The 16,328-nt window shown below is 43.3% G+C and overlaps 1 protein-coding gene across 1 annotated transcript; it reads right to left on the bottom strand.

The window, feature by feature from the left end:
* Positions 1-2,456: 2,456 nt before the first annotated feature.
* Positions 2,457-15,857, bottom strand: LOC144689228 (serine/threonine-protein kinase NIM1-like). The gene is made up of 3 exons (XM_078556333.1): positions 15,155-15,857; positions 8,925-9,193; positions 2,457-3,291 (listed from the first exon to the last, which is right to left on the bottom strand). The coding sequence occupies exons 1-3, from the start codon at positions 15,441-15,443 to the stop codon at positions 2,542-2,544; spliced, it is 1,308 nt and encodes a 435-aa protein (XP_078412459.1). The 5' UTR covers positions 15,444-15,857; the 3' UTR covers positions 2,457-2,541.
* Between the last annotated feature and the right edge of the window lie 471 nt (positions 15,858-16,328).

The raw sequence follows: 16,328 nt of genomic DNA, 5'->3' as shown, positions 1-16,328 counted from the left end.
TATCAAAACAGTTCTCTGTTCTACTCTTTCAATGTCTTGCCTCTCATGTTGCATAAAGTCAATGTCAAGTTCTGTTCTTTGTCAGCTTTATGAGTGCAGTATACAGGGTAACCTACTGGTCACAGTGAACTGACCTGACTCTTAAAAGGCTGTCAATTTTTGGGCCACTTTTCCTTGCCTTTTCCTCTCATGTATAAACCCTAAAAAAGGGGCTTCTTAATTATCTTGGATTCTTCTAAATGTTTTCTTAGATATTCAACCCAAATCAACCAGAATCCTTTCATGAAAGTTTGCAGTTGAATCTCCCTGCATCCCCATGCCTTACTGCTTTACTAATCACCCATAGCAACAATGCTTCTATTTCCCTGTCTGCCCTGCAAAAAAGGCTGAAACTTGCACAGGAATGGATTTAAATGAAAGTGTTTTGTACCAAGCTGTTGTCGCCTTCTTGTCCCTTATTTTGTGATTCAATGGCAAGGACAAATGAAAATTTTAACATTAAAATCAACAGACAATCTTTGAGCACTTTCCACTGCCCTGTAAGACACTAGACACTGGGCAGAATTTTCCCCCGATCCGGGGGGAGGTTCAGGAGCGGGTGCGCCTCCGATTGGTGCCCCCAATTGGGGGTGCACTGCCATTTTACGTGGGCGGGCCAGTTAAGGCCCGCTCAGCGTGACGTCCACCCGGAAGCACTGTGCGGTCCCTGTGCGGACGGGTGGGAGGAGGGGGGATTCCCTCAGCCGAGAGTGCGCTCTTTCGCGCATGCGCACAAAAGAGCTCACTCATCTTCCTGAGGCTAAGTGCTGCCTCAGAGAGATCGGCGCCAAATTCAAAAATGTTAAATATAGAAAAATAAAATTTCCCTGACATGTCCCCTCATGTGACACCTTAAGGTTGGACGGGCAGGTCCTTTAACAAGTTCAATTACTTTTTAAATGGCCTCAATTGGCCGATGACAGGTCGGTGGGCGCACAGCTGATTCGGCTGCGCCCCTGCCGACCTGAAAATTGAAATGACGCGGGAGTTCCGCCTAACGTCATCCCGCGTCATTTTACGTGTCAGTGAGCGGGGCCTGTCCCCGTTCGCCGGCCTCAATATCCTGCCCACTGTTGTAGTTGGAGTCTGAGGATCCAGCAATCTCATTGCAGTAAATTAGAGCCATCGGTACTGAAATGATCCAATTGTACTTGAGCAAGGACCAGGCTCTTAGCAGCATAACTGCTTTTTGTCCAATCTCCACACTTTGACCCTTTCAGCATAAGTATTCTTACCAATAGTATAGCTACGCAGTTAGGATATAGGTCTTCAGGTCATGAAGGCAGGCAATGCCTCTTCACCGCAACCCATAGATAGAGTTGTATGACACACAGGCACAAGAGAGAACAGAGCAGAGGAAGAAAATGGTGCTAAAAATCTATCAGCAAATTAGGCATTGTAGACTTGGAGTGAGGTGTGAAAGGAAGCCTAGCCCGTGCTTTTTAGAAGACCTGCAAATAATTCCCCACTTCATTCTCTAATCTTATTTTGCTAAAATTCACAGAGGAAAATAAAGTTTTACAGTATTTAAGCAAATGAAAACATGTTTTCACAATTGTATACTTTCATGAAATTGTTATGCTAAGCAACTTTTAGATTTAAATGACTATCATTTAAAATATATATATGTTATGCAGTTCAAGTTGTGTTCACTTGAGCAGTACTGAGGGAGTGCTGCATTGTTGTAGGTGCTACCTTTCAATGAGATATTATTTCAAAGTCCCATCTGCCTACTTGGCTCATTCAGGTGAATGTGAAAGATGCTATCACGTTACCCAAAGTGGAGCAGGGAATTTGCCTGGTGTCCTAATCAAATATTCCACCCTCGACAAAAGTTACAAAAGCTTTCATCTCATTGTTCTTTGTGTAACCTTGCTTAGGACAATGTGACCACAACATTTGCCTACAAATAATAGTTGTTACTGCACTTGAATGCACAATATTTGAAAGATCTTGGGGTGTTTTTGATATATGTGTTAAGATTTCAGACAAAAGGTAGACATTTAGATGCTTTTGCATGGGTGTTTGTTTAATCAAGATTGTGGCAGGCAGTATTTCTACATGACTATTTCAATCTGACTCTCTTGTCCCAATGATAGAATCATACATCCACTTTTTCTATACTGAATATCTGTGAAGAATAAAAACTTTATTTGCCTTTTTTCTTAAAGTTTAAAAATGAGAATCCCCTTTCTTAATCGTCTAGTTAATTTTAAATTGAGTGTATTTACTTGGTCATTTCTTTATTCTACTGGAATTCTCATGGCATGTGAGGCCCTGTAAGAAAAATCAATATCTTCTTTATTTTCATTGAGCCATTGTACACAGCACCTACATAGACCACAGCTGAATCCCAAACTTCTTACTGCTATTTACCACGTGAAACAGGGAGAAGCTTCTTGATACTCACTGCCTCATTAACCATCTCCATCCTCGACAGTGGCAATATCTAGTTGCAACTTTTCCTACATTGTTAGCATGACATTGGTGTGTGTGCTGAGTTTACAGAATCAGACACGTCCTAGAGGTCTGTGCACCTGCTTTGAAACGCCTCTTCTTGCTTTCATTCAACCTGGTTCTTGCAGGACAATTGTTCACCATGATAGGACTCTCTGAATAGTGCCTCTTTTGGCTCCGGTGGAGAATGATGCGGTAAGTCCCAGTTATGGGACTGCGGCAGTCCCAAGTAGAATTATTGTAGATGTGCTTCTCTGTGATTCCCAGGCTCCTCAATGATTTCTTCACCTCCTTTTCCTCTTCGTTTAGAGGTACAGAGCTGGCCAGGTGGGTTGGATTCAAGCGGAATGGTTGGTATGGCTCTGGACATTCCACTCCCTTCAGCCATGGACTTTCCAGGATGTTGGTCAGGGTGTAACGGTTTGTTGGAATGGTTTGAAGAATTCCATGGATTAGTTTCTGGCAGGAGTCTGATACATAGGCTGGAATTGTGTATGATCCTCGTAAAATGCACTTTTTCAGCGTCCTGATGTTTTCTGCACGGAAAGGAACAGTTGCTGTCACCATGAAGTATAGTAAGATGCCCAGAGCCCAGATGTCCACGTGGATTCCAAAGTAGCTCTTCTCTCTAAACAGCTCTGGGGCTGCATATGGAGGGGAGCCACATAAAGTGTCTAAGGGGTCATGCAGAGGAGACAGTGCACTGAAGCCAAAGTCACCCACCTTCACACAGTTAGTACCTGAGTAGAACACATTTTCTGCCTTGAGATCCCGATGGATCACATTGTTCTCATGCTGAAAAAGGAAAATGGAAAGTTAGGCAGGCAAAATAAGAAGCAATCAGGGAAGGAACAGATGAGAAAATTGAGGAGTTTATAGTCTCTCAGTTATAATAAACATACCAGGAGCACCAGGACCACTCAATATCAGGGCTATCACCAGCACCAAGTCCATTTTTCTATTCCAGTAATGACTTCTCCCCAGAGCATAGCCAAGATTAACATTTGTAATATTATCATCCCTTTCTCTTTACTTCTCTGACAGTAATAGGGCTAGATTTTCCTACAGGCTTTGGGGAACCAATGTTGAGACAAAATGGAGGTCCTGAGGCTGTACTTTCCAGTAGCAAGACTGGCTCAGCAATTCTCTGGGAGGCGGCCTTCTAACTGGCTCTTTAGGGCTTCCTTTTTTGAATAAGGTAGAGGTAACTCTTGTACACTGTTAGAACCGGTCTCCGGGCGAAGTCCCCCATTTTGTTCCCAAATGGGACCCCAATTTTGTTATGCTTGTGGGTGAGGAGGAATAAGCTGGCTCTCCTTCTTTATTCAACCCCGTCAGTTGGTCACAACAAGGTTAATTTGAAAGGGAACCCTTCCCCCGTGGATACCTTTTCCCAGTCCAAATGTATTTATTTTTTTAAGAAGGAGCCAATTTAACCAGGCTTTCTTGAGTCAAAGAAAGAGTAAGCTTATTAGTTACAAAAAACCTGAGAAAAATAATAAAAATGCAACACACATACACACAGATCAGAAATGAGAAGATAAGAGTCCAAATAAAGGCTAAAAAGGATATACAAATCAATCTTTGGCTTGTTCATGAGGCATTGATGGTGAAATGTTGCAGCCATTAAGTTGGGTGATTCTGGTAGAGCTGACTTTGGAAGTTTCACAGTTGGTTTGGAGACACTTGGAATCTGCAGGATAGCTGAAGAGGCTGTCCTATTTTTTGATTGTGGCTTTTGCTGAGCCTTGCCTCCAGCAACAGAGAGAGAGAGAGAGAGAGACTTCACCTGCAACTGCAGGGGTGACCAGTTGGTGGTCTTGTTGCTGTCACACACAGCGCACCAGCACACCCTCCACTGCTCTGTAGCTAGCTTTTTAACCCAATTTTCCCTGTCTTGTGCCCAGAGTCTGTTTTCTTTCAATGCTGACCATTTTACACATTCTGAGGTATAAATCAACAGGAGATAGATTTCACATGACTGCTGAGGTGTGGTAATCAGTCTTTGTCTCTGCAACCACAGGAGATTAAAGTTCAGTCTTTTGCATCTTTCCTATCTCCCTTTCAAGTGTCTCTTCTTGAAGGAGGCCATGACATATTTTCAGGTGCGACATTCCATGTTCTCTCAGGACAGGTCTGTCAGTATAATCCGCATAGGATTTTTCCAGAAAGTGGTCACTTTACATTATTAGCCATCTTTTGCTCAGTGTCCTTGCTTATATTTCTTTAAAAACACACTTCCTCAAAAAGTTCAATATGCCTATAAGTAATTTATGGCTGCAATCGGCTTTTCATCACAGCACCTCCCTGAGTGCCAGAAACAAATAGATCTAATTCAACAGCATAACAGCAGTTTGGCCATCTTCTTTCCAAATTCTGTGGCATCTACCCAATCCTTTCCATTGGTCCTGCACGGTGGATGCCTCTCCTGCATGGTGGATGCCTTTAGCGTGGGACAATTGCATTCTAACCATTAGGAAGAGGAGAATGATAAAATGCAACAGTGATACACCCCTCCCAATTATGTTTAGCTGACATTTTAATGTTTTAAAGTATAAGTTAGCCATAGTTTAAATATGAGTATCCCGCTTTGACTTTCACAAAGGCTGCCTTCATTGGCTGTTCTTCCTTCCTTTCTCTGGGTCAATGCTGAGGTAATCTGAAGGAGCACCCACAGAAGTTAACTTCTGGTCCCAGAAGAAATAAATCCTATGAGGTTACTTGGCTCACTACAGACCTCTAGAGTTCCAGCTGCTCATTTTCCAGCCAGTTAACATTCAGTGGAAAATCACTGGTTTACTGAGTCCAAATAGCTATATCTTGGACTGAAAGTAACTGCACGGGAGCTCGGATACAGAATGCTAAAAGTTGGGTTACCCTGGTTTTTTGGGCATGAGGTAAGCAATGCACATGACCATGCCATTTGAAGTCAGTAGCACACAATTGTCGTGCACCCATTTCAGCTGTATGATTGTAGCATTGGTTTGAGCAGCTCCAGTGATGTTTCTCTGTCCTCCAAGCTACCTTCAGCCTCTGCGCACAGCAGAGCGTTCGCTGGTCATGAGGTACCTCCAGGCTTCCCATTAAAAAAAATGATGGCTGACGGAAAAACATTTTGAAAGATTGGAAGAATGTCTCAGCAGGCAAGGTTGAGGGCTCGCTGCTTTAGTGATGCTACACTGGAGACTCTGGTCACTGAAATGGACTCCAGGATGGAGGCAATGTTTTCCCGGGTGGGAAAGAAACCCTCAAGACACAGGCTGAAGAGAGAATGGGAACATGGTGCCCTGAAGGTAAAGGCCTGAAGTCAGGACATGGCAGCAATGCAGGAAATAAATAAAATGACCTCACACAGGTGGGCAAGGTGAGTGAATACATCCTTACTGTGCATCTCATTCCCACCATATTAGCAATCTCTCACTCTGCTCAATGTGCCACACCTCCATCACTCACCCAGCTGCACTGCCTGGCACTCAGGATCCTCGCCTAACATTCACGTACTCCACCAAACCCATGCACAGCTACCAATGCTGCCAGCATCACATCCACCTCTCCTTGCCTCCATACACCTTCAGCTATGGCAGGCATGTCACAAAATCACTGAAACTCTGCCATCTCTCTTGCAGAAGGAAGTTAAGCTCCCATAATAGCAGAGAGAGACAGAAGACCGGGGTGCTAGGTGAGGGGTGGCGGGCGCCAAGATTCAATTCTGAGTCACCTGGAGGAAATGATGCTCTACATCCTGAGACCGGAGGCAATGAAGCCCGTGGCATCTCGTGCAGCGCAGACTGTCCAGGATGATGGTAAGTGATGGTAAATGAAGGAGCATTAAGCTCCTTCTCAACTTCTTCCTCACTCTCATCCAGAGATGTGACATCAAGTGGAAACTGAAGATGGTGTGACCATGGAACTCTTGCTTTCCCTCCACCCCCCCCCCCCCCCCCCCACCAAATGCTACCCACCCATTTCTTCTCCGCAGAAGAACTGTTAACTGGACAAATCAGTGGAGGCAGCAGGAAGTGGCAGAGCTACCCTATAAATGCGATGAAGATGCATCATCACTTGATCTTACACAGGTCACCAGCAACTCAGATACAAGCACCTCAAGGCTCTTAGAGGGTGGTGCTGTATCACGGTCTGCACATGGTGAGTTATCAGACATGATTGGGCTGTAGCCAGACCAGGAAAAAAGGGTAGCTCACATGCCAGCTCCCTGGAGGCTGAGGACAGAGATGAGTTCTGCTGCAGGGGACTCGGGTGATGACCTTGATGGGGCAGCCTACAGGAGAACACTAATGATGTTGCTACTCTGCCAGTGCCCTTGCTGTTGCCTGTCAGCCAGCCAGCCCGGGTTCCTGCTGCTCATGCCAAGTTGCTGCAGTCTAAAGCTAGGCCCAGACCCGCTTAAGGGTGTCCTGTTTGGCCATCTGCAGGCTTCCATTTTGAAAGTCTGTAGCCTTCCACCAACCATGCTGCAACCACATGGATAGCACTGTGTAGGAGCACTAGGGGAGGCAAGGGCACCTATAAGAAAGACATTAAGGGATTGTACAAAGGTGCTTAGTTCATTGTTGTTTATCTAATTGGATGTGTTGTGGCACGAAGATATTTTATAAAGGTTCTTGCTGGTGGCCTTTATAACTGGATGTTGGGCAAGGAGACATTGTGGTGCAGAGTGTGAAATGAATGTGAGGGTGGTGATTGGTGGACTCACATTGAGATGGGAAAGTTGTTTGAAGTGGAAGTGTAGCCCCAAAATCCTCTGACATTCCATTCAGTTACCAGGGGTGCAGGAAGCCCACAGGGATTGCAGCAAAGACATGTTTGGTGGACATTCTGGGTGTGGTACAGCTAACCACCATGGATCAGGCTGATCAATTAACAAGTTGATGTACGGACAACAGCCTTTTTGCTCAGACCAGAATAACAGAGGCTGTGATTGCTCTTGACCTGGATCAGGTCAGACAGAGAGCGCGGTTTCTTCATGATCTACTCAGCTCAGCTGTGACTCCTTTCTTCCCACCCACCAAGGATCTGGCTCCAAGGCTACATCATCATTCCTTGGTTGCTGGTGCTTGGCTAAAGGGTGTCAGCAGAGATTACACTCTTTGTTAGAACACAGAATATTCAAAAAACAATGTTGACCACCTTCATCTAATATTTAAACTGGTGACTGAACCAGGATGGTGTTTTATCATCTGGAGGAACAAGGCAAGTCCTTCTAGCCCAGGGGAAAGCTTCAGGCTGGTAACCCTGCTCTGATCCTTCAGACCGCTCGCTAGGAAACTGGTTAAATCAATGTCTACTTTCACATCCTCATTTCACCTGGTTTTAATATATAATCTCAGATTCAATTTTTGGGATCACAGGACATGGTTCTATGTACCCAAGTTGTTAAATGGCCTATTCCTACCACATAGGGTGTTCACGAAAGATGCATCTATTGTTGCAGTTGAACTGCAGTCACAGCACCAACTTGTCTTTATCCTTGTTTAAATGTCTGGCTTTGTGAGGGCTATTTGTGAACAAACATCTCAACCTACTCCAAAAGTTCGACTTCCTTATTTCAAGAAGTCTCATCTGTCACCAGGGCAGGACATGATTTTTCAGATAATCCCTGCTTTGCAGTCCTCCAATACAACTGGTACCGTCTTTATGCAGGGGACAATAGCATACCCACTTGTATTCAGTCTGAGTGTAGCACAGTCCTATGCATAATATTGTGAAGGTGATCTCTGCATTTGAACTTGCTTCACCAGCACACTCACAAAAGTGTCCCAGTTGATAGAGGCAGATGAGGATGATAATCTCAGGAGTTAATACTGCTCATGGAATTTTCTAGCAAACACCATCTTGACCACTGACCATAGTTATAAATACTTCTCTACTGAGGTGGGGAAACCAAGGTCAGGAGGCATGATCACATGGCCAGTTGATTATGCAGTGTCTGCATGCCACACAAACAACTGAGCGCCACAAGCAACTCCAATCACTTTAGTGAAGGATAAGTCCTTTAAGACATAAGTGGTATATGGAGGAGGGCAGAAGAAGAAAAGAATGACCTACCTTGTAGGGTCTTCTTCACTCTTTGAATGCTGTGGCAACCTCTACACTATGCTGCTACCTGGTCATTCCATAAGAACTTTGAAGTATACAAAATTGATACTGCTTTTTTCCTCTCACAATGTCCTCTGGCAGTCTGAAAACTAAATGCAATCTTGTGGATATGTAGAATTTATTAATGATGCAGGAATGGAAAGATCATATAGACAATCTACCTTAAACCATTTGACCTTAAAATGAGATTGTCCATTAAATGAATGTATGGGATCTGTCCAGTTCAGTGGTGTGCAAAGAAGGCTACATCAGTTTAAAGATGACAATATAAGATAGACTTTTCTTAAGCCAAGACTACATCTCCCACTTACCATATGTTTGACAGCCGATACAATCTGAACAAATATAAATTTACTCTCATATTCCAAGAGTCGTCCCTGCGTGGAGATCCTGGTGAATAGATCTCCTCCATCTGCATACTCCAGGACCAGGTACAGTCGAGAATGTGTCTCCAGCATCTCATACAACCGGATGATATTTGGATGATGAAGTTGCTCCATACTCAGAACTTCACTTATGAACAGTTGCCGTGAATTCTGGGTCAGTTGCTTTTTATCCATGATTTTAATTGCTACCTTCTCTACAAATTACAAAGCGAAAGACATCGGTTACTTTCTAGTATGAGTGACAAGTTACTGAGTATAGTCTCTGCACTTCTATAATGCAGTCAACGGAAGGAGTAGATAAGTTTATATCTGAATCTATGTGATTCATCATTCAGATCACTGTACATGTAATGTGTTCAGAGCACTACATTAAATATCAGGGTTGCATATACTGGGATACAAACAAAATCCTTACTTTACTGAGATAGTGTGCTGTCTGGTGCTAAAGTAATCCAAGCATTTTATAGCCCTTGCATGTTTTTAAGCTGCTTTAGTATTGCCCCTCCCAATTTAATCATGGTTGGTAATCTCCTGAATGTTACTTCTATGGATCTAATATAATCTTGGGTAAATGAACATTGACAGGCCAATGTTTCTTTATGATGATATGATTATGTTGTCTTGGGGCCAAGAGGACAATTCAGGAAGAATGTATTCATAGAATTGGCTTAAGAATGCCTATTATCAATTTCCGTGGTTAAATGGTTACTCATGAATCTGATGCTTTTCCTCATATTGGTATTACTCATACTACCTACTACCATCCAGATACAGGCATAATACTCTATCATTTGAGTGTCCCACTCTTTGCTGAGTGTACCTGGTCTTGGCTGTTACATCCATCATGGATGGGAAAAATTTAGGTGAAAATACAGTAATGTTGGAGGCAGCAAAAAGTCTTGACTGCTTTCTTTTTATAGTCCATCCTATGAATAAAATTGGGAGAATAGGGAGGGGCAAAAACCATTTTAGAAGCTGTTCAACGGGTCCTTTGGAAAGTGGCCCTTTCTCTTCCATATCTTTTGTTCTTGATACAAGGGATCTTCCTTTACTGCATCTGCTTCCTTCATCCATCTCCTTCATTTTCTCCAACCGAGTAAGTAACAGTGCAACGTTTTATAATAATATTAAGACTCATCTAGTAAAGATGGTGCTCACTTCCAGCCTTCAATGTTCTAGATTACTAACAGCATCACCTTTGCCTTGGCAGCCTGAGTTGAGCCAATTATATCTTTGCAACTGGGATCAACCAGTGGGATGGGGGTGTCAGGGGTTGTTGGATGGGTGATTCTGTGCCTTGCAGAAGAAAACCCTGGAAAATTATTATCCCAGTATCCATGCATGTGATTTGAATAAAATATGACCATTACTAATGATTAAATAATCACTTAATTGCTGGCCGGAATAATTAGATATCTGTTTTGGTCCCGAGAACAGGCAGCTACATCTTTACCAGAACAGTGTTATTTAATATTCTTGTCTTTATAATCTCTTGGTGTGCTAGGATTTATGAATCTTGCCTGTTTGAATGATTTTGTGTCTTACCAAATTCCAGACCTCATTGTTGTTACAGGTAATGGTATTTTATAACTGTAGCTGTCATCACCTTTAAGGATTGCTAATGCGCAATGCTACTGGGCATCAGGTACCAGGTCCCTGTTTTGCAAAATACTGAGGCACAAAGCACTTCATAACCTAATTGTGCTTCATGTAATTGGAGCCTCTGTAGCAAATGGGTATCAGATTCATTGATTGGGCTAAGGGTAGAGGAGGTGCAGAAGAGGCCAGAGTCAGAGGAATTGAGAGTTTAGGTGGGGACTAGAGGTATGCAGGGAGCTGCAAAAATAGGGAAGAATGAGTATTTTAAATTTGAAGCATTGTGGGAAGAAAGCCAATGTCAGTCATTGAGAGCAGAAATGAAAGATCAGCAGGACTTGATGTGGGATAAGATACAAATAGCAGAATTTTGATGGGTCATAATGGCATTGACTTGATCGAGTCTGAAGGCAAAAAAGGCATGGATGAGTATTTCAGCTGCAGAATGGGTTGAGGCATATTATGGAGGTAGAAGTGGTTGATTTTTGCTACAGTGAAGGTGTGGGGTTGAAATTGCAACTTGGGAGAGTAGGATACTGAGGTGACAAACAGTCTGATTCACTCACAGACATTGCATTCCCTGTCTGGTCAATCAATGACAAGGGTACAGAGTTTTTGACAGGGGACAAAAGCAAGTTATTTGGTCTTCAAACTGTTTAATTGGAGTAAATGACATCTTTAAAAGAAATGCCTTCTTTAAAAGCAAAGTCAGGTAAGGGCAATTCCACTGAGCTGGACAATGGAGGAGAGGCATTGGAGGACAATACAATGTCCAACCATGTCAAAGGCTGTTGCAAGATTGAGAAAGATGAGATAATTGCACCGTGGCCACATTCAGAGAGGATGTTATTAGTGACTTTGGTTAGGGACATTTCAGTGCTTTGCTACAGGGGAAACCTAATTGGAGTGATTCAACCATGGAATTGCATAAATACGAATATAGATTTGGAAGGCAGAACTACATTCAATTAGTTTGGAAATGAAAGAGAGATAGAAAATGAAGCAAAGGTTTGCAAGAACAAAGAAGTTATGATTTTTCTTTTCGGTAGTATCCCAATATGGTGGCTTTGAAAGGGAGAAGGACTGTATACCAGTGTAAACAATGTAAACTAGCATGGGGGTCAAGAAAGAATGGGTTTCATACATGTGGAGTCAAGGGAGCAAAAATTGGGTCTCATGGACAAGAGAGGAGTTAAGAGAAAAACTAAAGAAAGACATGGGTTCAGGGCTAAGGCAGGGGAAAGCTTGGGGAGACATGGGGGAGGGGAGAGTTTGGCTTTGTGGCTAAAGAAAGCAATGATGCAGCAGAAGTTGAATGGATGGTTTCAATCTTAGTAACAAAGAAGTCTATTGAGCTCCTCGCATTTATTATTACAGGTGGGGTGGCGGGGCGCAGGGGAAATGGGTTGAAAGAGATGGTTTCTCTTGGAAAAAGGAAACAAAGGGCTATCTTTGCCTCCCTGAAGTGGTGGACGGTTTTGTGAGAGGAGGGTGAGGCTGGTGGTCCTTGGGGGATGTGATTCTGCCAGGTCTAGTGATGTTTGGCTAGACCAGCTGTATGAAAGATATATTTAATTCTGCAGCAAATGGAGGCAATGACCATGGCATGAGAGAGCAAAGACTTTGCTAGAGCCAGGGGCATCAGAGGTGGGGTTAGGGGTGTGGTTGAACAATCTGAAGGCAATGATGAAGCAGTGAGGAGCTGTGATCTCATTGAATGACAGACAGGCTCAAGGAGTGAACAGCCTACTCCTGTTCCTAAGTTCAAAGGCCGGGTAGACTGCATAAGGAAAAGATTGGCACTATAAGTACATCATATTGATTAACACCATCCCATCTCAGCATCACCAATAAAAGAACATTTGACAAAGTGCTCCGAATATGGAGAATAAGTTGAATCTTCCAATTTGAAAATGTTAATACTTTACTGCCCCAAAAACGTCTTTAAAAAACTGTGAATAATGTCCTCCCACCATCCAGAATCTATCCAGTGTAGAAGCTAAAGTGATTATTGTTCAAACTGCAGTCAATTGATTATGAAAAGGAAGTGGTAATAAATGAACCTCACTGACAATGGTTGTGTCCGCGATAATCTGTGGGCTTTATTCCCAGTGCTGGTTTACTAGTTCCTTAATGGGCCATGTTTTCAAATTGTTAGTTTAATAATGTCAAAGATTGTTGATAATTGTCACTGGTATTTTCCTCTGAGGAAATTATTACTAAGCAAGTTGTTATGATCTGAATTGCATTGTGTGAAAAGTTGGAGCAAGCAGATTTAACTTGCAAAAGGGAGTTGAATAAGTACTTGAAGAGGAAGGTTTGGCTGGGCTATATATATAAATACTGTAGCTACAAAAGCAGGTCAGAGGCTAGGAATCTTGTGATGAGTAACTCACCTCCTGACTCCCCAAAGCCTATCCACTGAAGGGTTCTCAAAATTCCCACATTTTTCATATCATCAACAAGGATATGACTTTTGGACTTTTAAACTGTTGAATTAAATGTAAAATTCTGCAGACAGGAGGCTGGGCCCATGAAGGCCTGGGGCTGCACATGCCCGGGCTTATTGAATACAGTGTGGATTGTTTTACCTGAAACCAGACAACGAGAGGAGACAGAATACACATTCTTCCCTTTAATACAATCAACCCAGAGAAAGACTTCACCTCACACGAATCTGAAGCCCATCAAACTCTTGCATAAATAATCGCTACTAACTACTAAGGCAGGAAGGCACCATCAATTCAGTTATGCGAACCCATCATTACTCCACACATACAACGGCTTTCAATTCAAAAACTAGTTACTAGGCAGGAAGACAATGATAAACATCATGCGAGCCCATTAAAAACAATGAGACATCAATCACTGGGGGAAGCCCACCAAAATCAAACAAAGAACTAACCTTGATTTGGATTGAGATAAGAAATTCGAAAGACAGTATAACTGGGCAGTCAGTTGCGAAGGAGAGAGAGAGAGAAATCAGCTAGCAGAAGGGTGAGAGAGAGAAACCAGTCAGTTATGAAGGAGAGAGAGAGAAACTAGCTAGCAGGCAGTGAGCAGTTGGGAGCGGTTGAAACAGAGTTTAAGCAAGAAGATCTGGAGATTTTGCAGGCCCGCAGGCGACATCACGGCGAGGGGCACGGGGTGGCGGCTCAACCGAAGACAATAAGGCCGCAACCACAGCCCTCCACGAAGATCGACCACCCACAACCGCGTCCTCCACTCAACTGAAGAACCTTCGCAGATTCCACAGACCAGGACTGCGTGGGGATGGCAGGCCCCAGAGGACACAAAGAGCGTACCCCAAAACTGCAACCGGCTTACCTGGCTGGATTTCGAACTGTCAAGGAACCCTGGGTTGATGAGCATGATCCCTGACCTCTCCTAGTTCAATTTAGTTAGGTTTTGGGTAGTGTGATTTTTCCCTCATTATGCTGTGTGTTCCCCATTCTTAACTAAGTGTACTTTGTAGGTCTGTATAATCTCAGTGTAATCCTAATGTTATAAGTTCATTTGTGACTTCAATAAACTCAGTTTTTCTTGCACCAAAACCGGTTGTCTGCTGCACTTTGTCACAACCCCAAATAAGTCCAAGGTCTAGAACCCAGGGAGTGGGAGCGATTCGAACCGCTCAGAAGTCAGAGGTGAAACTGACTCACACTACCACTCCCTACACCACCATCTACAAGGCAAAAATCAGGAATGTGATGGAATGCTCCCCACTTGCCTGGATGAGTGCAGCTCCCACATCACTCAAGAAGCTTGACACCGTCCAGGACAAAGCAATCGGCTTGATGGGCACCACATCCACAAACATTCACTCCCTCCACCACCAACGCATGGAAAAAGCAGTGTGTACCATTTACAAGATGCACTGCAGGAATTCACCAAGGCTCCTTAGATAACACCTTCCAAACCCATGACCACTACCATCTAGAAGGATGAGGGCAGCAGATAGATGGGAACAGCACCACCTTCAAGTTCCCCTCCAAGTCACTCACCATCCTGACCTGGAAATATATCGCCGTTCCTTCACTGTCGCTGGGTCAAAATCCTGGAACTCCCTTCCTAACAGCACTGTGGGTGTAGCTACACCACATAGACTGCAGCCGTTCAAGAAGGCAGCTCATCACCACCTTCTCAAGGGCAACTAGGAATGGGCAATAAATGCTGGCCTAGCCAGCAAAGCCCACATCCCGTGAATGAAACAAGAAGCTAATCCCTAAATGCATTGTTTAAAGAGGCATTGCTTGATGCATTAAGGTCCATACTATTTTATAATGTTTAGTTCAGAATACAATTTTAGCATTACATCATTGCACAATATCAGATTCACAACATGACACCAACTTGGATATCGTAAGGCAGACAGACTGTTGTTTCTAATCTTGGTACCAGTGTGAGCTGTCCCTAAAGCCCTGTATCTTTGTGTACGTCCTCTTCTCCTGCAAATGTAGACAAATTGTTCAAATAATCTCTCAACAATATGTTTATAATATCTCTTAATCAGCTAGACTCCTCAAAATGCAGGGTAGAATTGGGTTAGGCAGATTTACCTGTCGTCAAGCAGTGTATACCAAGCTTCACCTTTGAGAAGTTCCCAATGCCTATTTCTCCACGGAGTTTGTAAAATCCAATCCTTTTTCCAAGCATTAGTTCATTTTTCACTTTCCTGTTGTTACTCATGTCATAAGTAAGTTTTTCAAAGGGCGTGAGTAATATGTTTTGCCTCTCCCCCTCTTCGTCATCATCTATCTTGTGTTGCACCAGCTGCTTAGCACTTTCTGTTGAGCTGAGGCAACCCCCCAAACCCTCAGTGTGAACAGGAAGCTTTGCTACAGCCATTGTTAATGTTCACAGTTTGTATCTGAAAAACTGGAACTGGAACTCCTTCACCACCCCTTTAGAGAAAAGCTCAGTCAAAGCCGACAAGATGTTCCCCTCTCAAAGAAGTATCCTCTCATTGGAATAGCCGGTCCTTGTGGAATCTCATCTCTATGGAATGTCTGTTCCTAATAATCTCTTTTCCTTCCCAGACTTTGATACAAGTTAAATTCATTTGTCTCTGTACTCCAGATCTAAATGATGCTGCCACAGAAGATGGTCACTGCCAATGAGACTGGAATATTGCTACTTGATCTTCATAATCAGTTGAAGGTTGAACAACATTCACTTTATCTTTTACCCAATGAAGCGAATAGATTCTGAATGGTGGGAGCTCCTTCTTCAACCTCTAGACAATGCCTACGATTTCTCTGAGATGGCACTAGAGGAAAAATAAATATAGTTTCAGCAACGGGCAGTCAGGAGATCTGTACATAAAGCTTTATTTTGTAAAGAGCCACAAAAATCCCCTTGACATCTTATAAACTAGGAAGAGATCAGCCCAGAGAAAACTACTTTATATTTTGTTTGGTACTGGCAAACTGCGGTTGAAGTGTCTTTGTTCAACAATTTATGCAGTACTAAAGCTCTCTTCACAGGGCAGAAAACAAACACTGAGCAGTGGCAGAAGGAAGTTTATAGTCAAAAATAACATCCTATGTGATGGGCACTATCCATCCTTACTCTTCTTGACCTGTCTGTGGCCTATGACATGATTGACCAGACCATCTTCTCCAAAAACTCTCCGCCATTGTCCAGCTGGATAGGACTGCCCTTGCCTGATTCCATACATCCAATCGTAACCAGAGAATCCCCTACAATGGCTTCTCTTCCCACTCCTGCACC

The sequence above is a fragment of the Cetorhinus maximus genome, chromosome 13, assembly GCF_964194155.1.
Source record: "Cetorhinus maximus chromosome 13, sCetMax3.hap1.1, whole genome shotgun sequence".
Classification (NCBI taxonomy): Eukaryota; Metazoa; Chordata; class Chondrichthyes; order Lamniformes; family Cetorhinidae; genus Cetorhinus; species Cetorhinus maximus.
The sequence above is the reverse complement of the archived record's forward strand: the minus strand, read 5'-3'. Positions and strand labels throughout refer to the sequence as shown.

Excerpts from the sequence above, each read along its gene's own strand:
- LOC144689228 (XM_078556333.1), bottom strand. The coding sequence starts at position 15,443 with ATGGCTGTAGCAAAGCTTCCTGTTCACACTGAGGGTTTGGGGGGTTGC. Across the intron at positions 9,194-15,154 it reads TATACACTGCTTGACGACAG|AGAAGGTAGCAATTAAAATC; the intron begins GTAAATCTGCCT and ends TGTAATTTGTAG. Across the intron at positions 3,292-8,924 it reads TATCGGCTGTCAAACATATG|CATGAGAACAATGTGATCCA; the intron begins GTAAGTGGGAGA and ends TTCCTTTTTCAG.